This window comes from Aethalodelphis obliquidens, unplaced genomic scaffold, assembly GCF_003676395.1.
Source record: "Aethalodelphis obliquidens isolate GAN/ISIS:26980383/991018 unplaced genomic scaffold, ASM367639v1 scaffold46, whole genome shotgun sequence".
Classification (NCBI taxonomy): Eukaryota; Metazoa; Chordata; class Mammalia; order Artiodactyla; family Delphinidae; genus Aethalodelphis; species Aethalodelphis obliquidens.
In genome coordinates this window covers 6,097,251-6,109,870 of record NW_020837990.1, presented here as the reverse complement: position 1 = coordinate 6,109,870, position 12,620 = coordinate 6,097,251, and the positions used below count along the sequence as shown (strand labels likewise).

Genomic DNA, 12,620 nt, shown 5'->3' with positions numbered 1-12,620 from the left:
CCCATCAGTTTTCTGTGACCTGCTATGTAAAAATTTTAGATTTGCATAAAAGCAAATTATATAATTGTAATGCTTTATTACTGAAGGTTATTTACATAGTGTTTAAAGCACAATAAAAAATAAGTTACAATACAAAAGTTCTCTTCAAGTAAAAGACACTGAACAGCAGGGCTATATCAACCCTTGAATATTTAGCCAAGACAGAAAAGCTACAAGTTTTGCTGGAAACACCTTCCATGAGTTTTTAACTACCTCTTTACATTTATGGAACATCACCCAGGCCATCTGTTTGAAGAAATGCCCAATTACTATATTTTCAAAGGTTGAATTATAGAGAAAAATAGAAAATGTGAAAGGTAATAGAGACTTTAAATCCAATTTTTACTTTCAAAACTGGGTACTGAAACTGTACTCTTTTAGACAGTATAAAAGGCAAAATGAGACAGGTATGGAATGCATTTCGAATCAAGGTTCACATGTAAATTATACCAGGTTTTTTTTTAGTGTTGGAAAAAATATCAAAGCTCATCACCTTTAAATACAGATAAACTATTTGGAAATTCCAGTTTTAAAAGAAATAACATCTTCAACCTAGTTGGTGAAAACTGAAAATATCAAGCTGTAAACATGGGGGGCAGGCGGTAGGGGGAGAGGTTCCTAAACATTTAGATGTTTTCTATTCTTTAAATAAGTGCTGCAGTAGCTTAAGTTTGGAAAGACACTGGGAGACTAGACACTTCTTGAAAAGCACTCTTCTTTCCATGACCCACTTATAAAGTTTGTTTTATCTACTAGTATAAGAGAAAAAAAAAAAAAAGTTGGTTACATTCTGTTAGTTTTGGTATTTCTTTGCCCCCAAACCAAATCCTCCCCCCAAATAAGCAACTGAATTAAAAAATAAATAAAAGAAAAAAATTTAATGTCTTCCAGTTCTCAGAGCTTTGTATAACACCATACAAAATTATTATCATTTAGGGTGATTTTTTTCACTAGCCCTAAATTTTTTAATTGTAATATACTCCTTCAGAAACTCCATTTAACTGCTTAATGATTCCAATCTACAAATAAGCATAGATTTTGCTCTGTTGTTATAAATAATTGAATTGGGGGAAAAACTATAGTAAGCTAAACAGTCATTCACTGCTCATGAAAGATCTGAGCTGTTGATTGCTTGTCACAGCAGAGAAAAAAGGTGACAAGCAATTCATCTTGAGGTGGCCTTTGTCAATCTACTAGCACTTCTGTAACCTTCCCTAGTTACTCTGTGGTTTAGACTTGTACTACTGTAAACCTTGGATCAATTGACCAAAAACAAACAAAAACAAAAACCTGCCATCTAGGGTATTGAAAGAAATTCAATAAAATAAGATGTGTCCCATACTTAAGGAGAGCCCTAAAAATCAAACTGTTCTTTAACAGGTTGAATTTAGAATTTTCTGTTAATCAATCAAAAACAGTTGGGAGAATCAGCTCACCTTTTAATTGAGAGTGTGAGAAGGAAAGAGTAAACATGTTAACTTTAGTAGCAAGAGTGCTGCTCTAAGGAAACTACTATATTAAAGGAAATGTTATGACACACAAGTGGACTTTTATCCCATTTGATGCCAATAGATATGTATACAAATCATAATCCACAAGGAGTGTTTAAGGGCAAAAATGTAGCTTCCTAGTATATAAAAGCTAATGAGCATTTGAAAAAAATACAATATTTGTACTCTGAAATTAAATAAAACCTTAGTAACAGGGCTGTGTGTGAGTCTGCTGGTATCTGCTCAAGAAGGGCCCTATGCTGGCACCAGAGGAACGTTGCTTGTCTAGGTGGTTATATACTGCAGAGCTGGTTGGAAGACAGGTCACAACTGGAAAAGCCAAAGAAAAGCTTCCATTAACACCAACTTATCTCAGGGTTCTTGTTCTTGGAAATCTTCAGCTTCCTGAAATACAAAACAAAAGTTTAAATGGATAATGTATATGGCAAGAGTGCAATAGGAGTACCTGGCATTGTGAATACATATATATATGATCTATTCTCCATCTTGAAGGAAAATATTCGTAAGTATATTTGTCCTCTTCTAACTTAACTTTTAAAAGAAATTTCCTGATCCTTATTACATATTTCTCTGAGTCAGCGTCCTTAATTCATAGTCTCTGCCTTGCATGGACACTTGGATGATCCATAGCTGCTCACTCACATGCATTCATTCCTCTCTCTCTCTCCCCCCCCCCACCATCACCCCAACCCCTTTATTATAAACAAAATCAAATATACAGGGGCTTCCCTGGTGGCGCAGTGGTTGAGAGTCCGCCTGCCGATGCAGGGGACACAGGTTCGTGCCCCGGTCCGGGAAGATCCCACGTGCCGCGGAGCGGCTGGGCCCGTGAGCCATGGCTGCTGAGCCTGCGCGTCCGGAGCCTGTGCTCCGCAACGGGAGAGGCCACAACAGCGAGAGGCCCGCGTACCGCAAAAAAAAATCAAATATACAGAAAAGTAAAGAAGGCAGTGTATGGAATTCACTATCACTTAATTTTAAAGGGTTTTTTTTTTGCCGTATTTGCTATAAATACATATATTGGTGGGGGCTAAAGTTTTTAAAACAAATTACTGACATTTTAACCCTAAATACTCCAATATGCATTTTTATAATAGAGATATCTTCCTGTGTAACCACAATACCCTTATTATACCTAATAAAAGTTAACAATAATTCCCTATTGTCCAGATTGAAATTTTTCATATTAAGACTTGCCCAATGTCCCCCCAAATCTTTTTTATAACTAGTTTATTCAAATTAATATCCATCCAGTCAGGGATCGTACACTGCACTTGATTGTGTTACTTCTTTAAACTTTTTTTTTAAATTAGGATATAATTGCTTTACAATATTGTGTTAGTTTCTGCTGTACAGCAAAGTGAATCAGCTATATATATACATTTATCCCCTCTTTTTTGGAATCCTTAAATTTTTTTCAATCTTAAACAGCCTCCATCTTTATTTTCCATGACTCTGGCTTATTAGAAAATCTGCTTGATTTTAAATATAGCCCTTGGTAAAAATCTCTCTGACACCAGATTTTTTTTCTAGGTTTACAATAGAACCATTTTTCTCCATATTCTATTTTATAAATCCTTGAGAACTTTCACTGGAGCTTTAGGCTATAAAAATTTGGCTCTTTTTGCAAATAATAATAGTGGACCTACTTCAGAGAATAGAAGAAATTGTGATCATATGAAAAGTAAATCATCCTACCTTTTAAGCCTAATAAACCTAAAAACTGGAAAAACAAAACTAAACACCACTAAAATTGGATTCATAGTCCCAATAACTAAATGAGAGTAGTAGAAATCAATTCCAAATAATACAAAAGTTCTTCTGTCAAAATGTCAAGCATATCTATTGAGTCACTCTCTTAAATGCCATGATTAGGTTACAATAAAACAAAAGAATAAAAGCAGATATTAATTCTTTCATTTAAAAAAATGTATTTACATGTTGAAAGTTAATTTATTATTCTTTATGGTGGTAAATATAACCCCAAAGCCTCAAATAATCATAGAATTCTCTCAGCTTTACTGGTAGTAGGGTCTAGCTTCCTGTCCTTTGCACAAAACACACTCAAAGGGGAAGCTATCGATAACACAAAAGAAGCCTTTTATCTCTCTGCCCAACTCCTCTAATTTCATACAGGAAACACGTATCATATAATCTGGGAGATCCACAGTAGAAATGAGCCATATAAGAAAGCTAAGGAGGGACTCCCCTGGTGGCACAGTGGTTAAGAATCTGCCTGCCAATGCAGGGGACATGGGTTTGATCCCTGGTCCAAGAAGATCCCACATGCCGCGGAGCAACTAAGCCTGTGAGCCACAACTACCGAGCCTGCGCTCTACAGCCTGAGAGCCACAACTACTGAGCTCACGTGCTGCAACGTATGAAGCCCATGTGCTCTAGGGCCCACGTCCTGCAACTACTGAAGCCCTTGCCCTAGAGCCCGTGCTCCACAATAAGAGAAGCCACTGCAATGAGAAACCTGCGCACCGCGAGGAAGAGTAGGCCCTGCTCACCGCAACTAGAGAAAGCCCGCGCACAGCAACGAAGACCCAATGCAGCCAAAAAAAGCTAAGGAAGGAAATGAACCCATTTGTGAACCTTACCATATAATAATGTTAGTCTGTGTCTTCTAAATAAACAGAAACCTTTTTTTCTTGGTTGAGCTTTTCTTCTTCTTTTCTGTAACATAGAAGCAGAAACCAATGTCAGGGGAAAAAGGCAAGAAGCAAGGGAGGCAAATCCTACAAAGGTTCAGGTGTGATATATTCCCCCAAATTTGGGGAAGAATTGTATGCACCTGGGAGTAGATCCAAGCTTACAGAGCACTAAACCTATTAGCGCTATCTAATAATACTCATACCTCCACATGACCCTGGGTATCTGAACTTAGACACTTTTCAGAATATTTCTAGAAGAGAATATTATTTTGGAACTCCAGGTTTAAAGCAGACACCTTAGTTTACCGTTACTATTCTACCTCTAATTCTACTTCCTATTCAAAAAAGAAAAGCATAAAATAAAAAATAAAACAAACAAAAACAAAAAAAGACTGACCTAGAAGTCAACTTTATTGAACGTATTCTATTCAAACCAACTCAGAGTTGGGTTCATTAGTCTCCTTAAAAATCAGTTCTATTTACTATAGTAAATATTTCTTGAGGAAAAGAAACAAATGGTGCTGGGACAGCTGAAAAATTACAACTGCAAAAGAATAAATTTGAACTCCTACTTCACACCATATACAAGAATTGATTCAAAATGAATCAAAGACCTAAATGTAAGAACTAAACTGTAAAACTCTTAGAAGAAAACATAGGCATAAACCTTTTTGACCTTGGATTAGACAGTGGTTTCTTAGATATGACACCAACAAAACAAGCAACAAAAGAAAAAAAGATAAATTGGACTTCTTCAAAATTTAAAGGACACTAATCAAGATAGTGTAAAGGCAACCCACAGAAGGGGAGAAAATAATTGCAAATCCTATATATAATAAGACGCTTTTGTATACTCCAAAATATATTTTTAAAAACTCGTAGGGCTTCCCTGGTGGCGCGGTGGTTGAGAGTCCGCCTGCCGATGCAGGGGACACAGGTTCGTGCCTAGGTTTGGCAAGATCCCACATGCCGCGGAGCAGCTGGGCCCGTGAGCCATGGCCTCTGAGCCTGTGCGTCCGGAGCCTGTGCTCCGCAACGGGAGAGGCCACAACAGTGAGAGGCCCGCATACCGCAAAAAAAAAAAAAAAAACTCTTAAAACTTAACAATAAAAAGACAAATAACCTAAATTTAAAGTGGGCAAAATATTTGAATAGGTGCATCTCCAAATTAGATATTTAAATAGCCAATAAGCACATGGAAAGATGCTCAGCATCATTAGGAAAATGAAAACTTCAATGAGATACCACTTCACACCCACTAGATGACTATAATCAAAAGGACAGACAATACAAGTGCTGTTGAGGATGTAGACAAACTGGCACCCTCATACATTGCTGGTGGGAATATAAAATGGTGCAGCTGTTTTGGAAAACTGTCTAGCAATTCCTCTAGAAGGTAACACAGAGTTACTACATATCCCAGTAATTCCACTCCTAGTTATATACTCGGGAGAATTGAAAACATATGCCCATGAAACTTGTAGATGAATGTTCATAGTAGCATTAATCGAAATAGCCAAAAAGTGGGGAAAACCTAAATGTCCATCAACTGAATGGATGAACAAAATGTGGTATATGCATACAATGGAATATTATGCAGACACAGGAAGAATGAAGTACTATAACATAGATGAACTTTGAAAGCATTATACTAAGTCAAAGAAGCCAGACAGGGCTTCCCTGGTGGTAAAGTGGTTAAGAATCCGCCTGCCAATGCAGGGGACACGGGTTCAAGCCCTGGTCCGGGAAGATCCCACATGCCGCGGAGCAAATGAGCCCGTGCGCCACAACTACTGAGCCTGTGCTCTAGAGCCCGTGAGCCACAACTACTGAATCCTGTGCGCCTAGAGCCCCTGCTCTGCTACAAAGAGGAGCCACGGCAATGAGAAGCCCGCTCAGCGCAATGAGGAGTAGCCCCTGCTCGCCGCAACTGGAGAAAGCCCGCGCGCAGCAACGAAGACCCAGCGCAGCCATAAATAAATAAATAAGTAAGAAGCCGGACATAAAAGGTCACGTATTGTATGATCCCCTTTATATGACATGTCCAGAACAGGCAAATCCATAGAGACAGAAAGCAGATTAGTAGTTGTCAGGGGCAGGTGAGGGAGGAAAATAGGGAGTGATGGCTAAAGGGTATGGAGTTTCTTTTGTGGAGGTGATGAAAATATTCTGGAATTAGTGGTGATGGTTACACAACTTTGTGAACATTAAATAATGAATTCTATTATATGTAAATTTTATCTCAATAAAAAAATATATTATGCACCTTATATCAGCATGGCTGACTTTGCTAGGCACTAATTCAGAGAGCCCCTGCTGACAGCCCAGTGGTTCTTAGAAATGTATGCTTTACATTAAAAGTGAGGAATATCCAGGACTTCCCTGGTGGCGCAGTGGTTAAGAATCCGCCAGGGGACAAGGGTTCAAGCCCTGGTCCGGGAAGATCCCACATGCCGCAGAGCAACTAAGCCAGTGTGCCACAACTACTGAGCCTGCGCTCTAGAACCCGAGAGCCACAACTACAGAGCCCACCTGACACAACTACTGAAGCCCGTGCGCCTAGCCCGTGCTCCGCAACAAAGAGGAGCCACCGCAGTGAGAAGCCCGCGCACCGCAACGAAGAGTAGCCCCCCTCGCCGCAACTAGAGAAAGCCCGTGTGCAGCAACGAAGACCCAAAGCAGCCAAAAATTAATTAATTTTTTTAAAGTGAGGAATATCCTAGAAAAGCTTTATATAAGTAAATTTTTATAATATCAAATCCTGCATAGTAAAGAAAGCTTATAATAAAATCTTCTATAAAATTAAGAAACTAAAGTTACTAGACCCACAGACATAGAAAACAAACTTACGGTTTGTTTGTTTGAAAGAGTGGGGAGGGATAAATTAGGAGATTGGGATTAACATATACACGCTATAATATATAAAATAGAGAACCAACAAGGACCTACTGTATGGCACAGAGAACTATATTCAATATTTTGTATTAACCTATAAGGGAAAAGAATCTGAAAAAGAATACATACATATATATATATATATATATATATATAAAAATCACCTTACTGTACACCTTAAACTAACACAACATTGTAAATCAACTACACTTCAATTTAAAAAAAGCTAAAGTTACTAATTCACACCCTAATTTATCCATCCTGTGAATTTGAATTCTGTTATGTAAGATTAACTCAAGAGGAAGAACATCTGTCCAACAATTATTTAGCCCCACTATAAAATACCAAGAGTTGCCATAAAACAGTGTTAAAAGAAGACTTTCCCAGAACTGCCCAGCCTTACGATTTTATCTCCACCACTTTATGAGCTCTTTCAGCCCGTCGCTTTTTCCGGAAATGCTGGAAGAGGACCACCACAATTACTATTATGACCATCAGTGCACAGGCGGAGCCAATGGCCAGGGCCAGGAAGTGGATCTCAGAGAAGCGTACTGTAAGGAGAAAAGATCAAGTTGGGGTTCTGAAAAGAGGAAGACTATAATGAAATCTAAAGATATTCATCCTTTTTTTAAAAAATAAATTTATTTATTTATTTTTGGCTGCTTTGCGCCTTTGTTGCTGTGTGCGGGCTTTCTCTAGTTGCGGCAAGCGGGGCCTGTTCTTTGTTGCCGTGCACAGACTTCTCATTGCGGTGGCTTCTCTTGTTGCGGAGCACGGGCTCTAGGTGCGTGGGCTTCAGTAGTTGTGGCACACGGGCTCAGTAGTTGTGGCTCACAGGCTCTAGAGCACAGGCTCAGTAGTTGTGGCGCACGGTCTTAGTTGCTCCACGGCATGTGGGATCTTCCTGGACCAGGGCTCAAACCAGTGTCCCCTGCATTGGCAGGCGGATTCTTAACCACTGCACCACCAGGGAAGTCCCAAGATATTATTCCTTAAATGGAATCATTTAAGGGTGTATTTTCATCTTTAAATGAAATCTTCCTTTCTTCTACGATATTAATTTTGTAAAGTCTAGTAGCAGTAGAAAAGCCATACAGGGATTTCCCTAGCAGTCCAGTGATTAAGACTCTGTGTTTCCAATGCAGGGGATGCAGTTTCAATCCCTGGTTAGAGAACTAAGATCCCATATGCTGTGTGGTGTGGCCAAAAAAAAAAAAAAAGTAGGAAAAGCATACAGACTACTTTAGTGGTTCTCAAACTTTGGTTCTAGGAGTAGCAGCTACAGAATTACTTGAAAACTTTGAAATGCGAGTTCTATCAGGCCCCACCCCAGACCTAATGAATTACAGGGGGCACCCAGCAATCTGTTTTAATTTGTCCTCCAGATGATTCTGACGCATGCTAAAAGTTTGAGAACCACTTGGCCAGTTGATCTACCTAGTGGGGTAAAGTTATTGCTGACCTAATCGAATCCAGTGTCTAAACTATTTCTCCCCGAATCCTTCTCTCCTCTGTCATGCAGTCAGTCATTTATTCAGGCTTATTAAGGGCCTATTATGTTCCAGGGACTCTGATGGAAATACAAAGCCAAAAGAGACATTACCTTCAAGGAACTCATGCCCACTGGAAAGATAGACAAGTAAATCAGTAACTATAGTCTAGTGGATATATGATGGAAGAGAGAACCCAAAGGGAAAGGTCCCTAAACCAGGCTAGAGTCTGTGAAGCCTGGGTCTCTTAATTTTTACCTTAATTTCTGACTTAAATTTCAATGAACACTCAGAGCCAGAAAAGACATTAGAGAATATCTAGCCCAGGGGTTCCTAGCCTGGAGTCTATGAAGGAAGATGGGGGGCGGGCAGGGCACAAGCCCACAGAATCCATGTCATATTGTGTGTGTACATTGTTTGTGGTAAACAGGGGTTATGGCATTCATTAGGTTCTCTAAGAGTAGTGATCCCAATATGTTGAAGAACCATGTGTTCTTATCTACCTGTTCATTTTGCAGGATAAGAAACTGAGAGCCAAAGACATTACATTACTTCTTTCAATACTCAAATGACTTCTCCAAGGTCATACAGCTCTCTATTGATAGGGCCTTGAAGGATGATACTAGGAATGAAAGGAGGAAATGATACCACTGTATAGGCTTTTACGTTTTGGGTAGTAATGTTGTGTGTTGGTTAAGAGCATACAGCAGAGACAGCTAGGTTAAAGTACCAGGTCCTAAAAAAAAAAAAAAAAGTACCAGGTCCTGTGTGATTTGGGGTAATTAACTTCTTTGAGCCTCAGTTTCTTCAATGTATAAAATAGAGACAACAATATTCACTTCTTGAGTTCTTATAAAATATAAAATCGCTCATGTAAATTGTTCCACGCTGTGCCTGCACATAATAAAGTTTCAATATATGGTAATTATTATAATTTTCAGTACAATTCAAGAGTTTGGGGGGTTTATTTTCATTACTTCATTTTATCCTCACCATAATTTTTGCCATATTATTCTCACTTTACAGGAGAAAAAGAAAAGTTATTTACAGCTGGTAAACTGTAGCAGTGACTCAAACACAAATTTACAACTTGTAAGTTTTATGGTCTTTGCTTTTTGTTGTCTGGCAGTTTTCCAGGTTGTCCTTTATAGAACTGCAGGCAATACAGTGCCTTAGTTTGGAGCACAATTTTGGAGACAGAGATGCTTGGGTTTGAGTTCTGAGTGACTCCATTTATGAGCTCCATGACTTTAGACAAGTGACTTAACCTCTATGAGCATCGGTTTCATCATTAGTAAAATGGGGGGGGGGGGGGAAGCACACTAAGAGCACAATAAAATGATATGATATGTAAAGATTAGATATGATATGTAAATCCCCTAGCACATGGGAAGTGTTCAATAAACAATAACTACCCTTATTGGGATCTGCCTCCAACAGTGGTTGCGAGAATTAAATGAGATAGTACATGTCAAGAACTTTGGACAGTGCCTGATGTAGAATAGGTACTCAATAGTACCTTGTGAATAAATGAGTGAATGAATGGACCTATTGTGTTAGCCTTTTATCGGAGGGTTGCTTCCTCTCCCTTTCACGATCTCAATGCCATTTTTGTAACAGATTCCTTAGGTCCCTTTATTTTCTGTTTCTTTCCACAGCCAAACAAAGCCTTCTTCTTTTTTACCCCAAGACTCTTCACTCTCCCTCTGCAGTTTCCAGATCCAAAGGGTTGGTCCTTCTCTCTACTCTTTCAGCCATCACAAAAGTTTGCCCCTCTCTTTTCTACAAGCTCTCACGCTTTCCAAAACGATTTTTCTCTGCATCACCTACCAGTTTGCACAACGCTGAGCTGGATCTCCCCTATCAGCCCATCAACATCAGGTGGGTTCTTCACCTGGCAGGTGTATGTCCCATTGTCATCAAACTGTAGCTTCCAGAGGAGGATGGAGACATCGTACCGCTCAGGGTTCCCATCCCAGACCACCCGGTCCTTGAAACGCCCACTCATGGGTCTGAAAGGATCCACATGGTAGTAGAAAACCTAGAGAGGAGAAATGGCCAGAGGTCTTATTTGGTACCTGGGAAGGGAGGCTGAGATGGCAGGACCCGAAGAGAAATGCCAGCAAGACTGACTGCCCCATCTGCAGCTCTCCTGCAAGAACCTCTTGCTTTCCCCTTCGCCGGCCTCTCAGTTCTCTCTGTTGATTTGTTTCCCAGCTTTACCCTGTGCTTGTTGCTAAGAAAAATACAGGAAGGGCAAGGAGAAATGGACTGGCTTATTTTCCTAACCAAGGGACCCTTACTTACAAACTGCTCAGGGCCCCCATCTCGAGGACGGAAATTCCAGGTCACTGTTAGAGCATCACCCACAGGGGCAAAGCTGGAGAAAGTGCATTTTAACCGAACATCGGTCCCATTGACAGCCTCCAGCACACGGGGAGTGTAAATTTCCACAGCTGCTATTGGCCAAAGAGCTGCAATGAAAAAAAGGGAAAGGAAGGGTTAACAGGAGATGTGTATTAAGAGAATTTCTGCTGACACTACCAAAATAAAAGTATGAGTAGGGCATCAAACAGAACTGAGATGCCTCAGCTCTCACTCAAACTCACTTCACCCAGAGTCTGCATACTCCTACCTACATGCAACCTTCACCCTCCCATTCCTTAAACAACTACAAATACCACACAGCGCTCTCGCTTTCTCCAAAGCATGATACCCTAGCCTCATGGTACCCACTTCAACACTGCTGTAAACAAACTACAAACATCGGCAAATAAAATTGAAAGCAGAAACAAACCATCAGAACTAATCAGAACATGAATTAGACATGTATTCAGATTAAGCATTGTATGTTATGTGTCTGATGGTCCCCTAGCAGGTAAGTTTTCCAGAAAGTGTCCTTGTTGTGTGAATTTCACACTGTTCCTAGTCTTCTGCAGAAACTGAGTTAATCAGTCCCAGACAGTTTAGCTTGCCTGCGCCACTGGAACCTTTATACCACATGGCATTTTTTTAGCATGATATTTACATTTAGAATGTGCATGTTGGGGCAGTTACAAAGCCCCAGTGGGTCTCTCTCCTTAACAATCTCAGCTTTCCCAGTGCTGCCGAGAGCCCCAGGCAAGACCCACACACAGAAATCGAAGTGCTAGGTTCTGCCAGCAGTGGGAGGTTGAGAGTAGCCACAAAAAATGGTGTGTAACCTGAGATTAGAAAACTCTCTCTGTGCCTGAATCACTGGCACCTGAGAACACACCTAAACCTGTTTTTCCAAAAGCAACTCCCCCCAAACAACCCACCACTTCAGTTTCACTAAAGTCAAAACTAAAATGAAATGCAACTGTGGCTCAGGCTCCAAAGAGCTCCAAAGCTCTTGCAACTTCTTCAACAATTAGCTAACTTTACAAGGTAGGCAGTGAAGGAGGTAGGCTCAGAGAAGCCCGCGAGCTCTTACCTGTGAGCTGTATGCCGAGGAGAAAAAGCACAGCACGCGTAGGGCTCTTGCCATACATGAGGGAAACCCAGCCCTGGCCCCAGAGACCAGACCGGGCAGACGGAGCGTTCCAGCACCCCGCCAAGGCCACTCCAGGAGGAAAGCGCACTGCGTTTTTCCGGAGAGGGGAGTCAGTCCCTCACCTATGGGAACCTGAGCACCCGTGCCTGTGAGTCATTCCTGCTCTGCCGGTGCTGGAGTGAAAGGTGGGGCCTCAGCTCCCAACGCCCTCCTTCCCTCCTTCCTTTCCTCCCTCCCACCCTCTGTGCTACAAGCGCGCCTGCAGAAAGTCCCATGCAGTCCTGTCTTAACTTTTCAGTTTATCTGGACCCTGGCCTCTGGATGGCCTTGAAAACAGCCAGAGGAGGTGGTGCCCGTCTGAAATGTCCCAGGCTGCTTTGGTTCTGGCCCACACACACACGTTTTTTTAAAAACAGGTTTCAGGCTCGTCTGAGAAGTGAATGCTGAACCTACCTGCAGTGATTCCACTTATCAAAGCACCTCCCTTGGGCCACAGCAGCGGAAACTGGGTTTC

General features: G+C 40.8%; 1 protein-coding gene across 1 annotated transcript; it reads right to left on the bottom strand.

Moving 5' to 3' along the window:
• Positions 1-61: 61 nt before the first annotated feature.
• Positions 62-12,283, bottom strand: MPZL2 (myelin protein zero like 2). Its single transcript, XM_027082187.1, has 6 exons — positions 12,047-12,283; positions 10,900-11,066; positions 10,423-10,633; positions 7,506-7,653; positions 4,154-4,229; positions 62-1,934 (listed from the first exon to the last, which is right to left on the bottom strand). The coding sequence occupies exons 1-5, from the start codon at positions 12,102-12,104 to the stop codon at positions 4,166-4,168; spliced, it is 648 nt and encodes a 215-aa protein (XP_026937988.1). The 5' UTR covers positions 12,105-12,283; the 3' UTR covers positions 62-1,934; positions 4,154-4,165.
• Between the last annotated feature and the right edge of the window lie 337 nt (positions 12,284-12,620).

Bases quoted from the DNA above. Each gene is read 5' to 3' on its own strand.
- MPZL2 (XM_027082187.1), bottom strand. From the start codon at position 12,104: ATGTATGGCAAGAGCCCTACGCGTGCTGTGCTTTTTCTCCTCGGCATA. The intron at 10,634-10,899 runs GTAAGTAAGGGT...TCTCCTCTCTAG, and splicing joins ATGGGGGCCCTGAGCAGTTT to GTTTTCTACTACCATGTGGA. The intron at 4,230-7,505 runs GTAAGGCTGGGC...TCTATGTTACAG, and splicing joins AAAGTGGTGGAGATAAAATC to AAAAGAAGAAGAAAAGCTCA.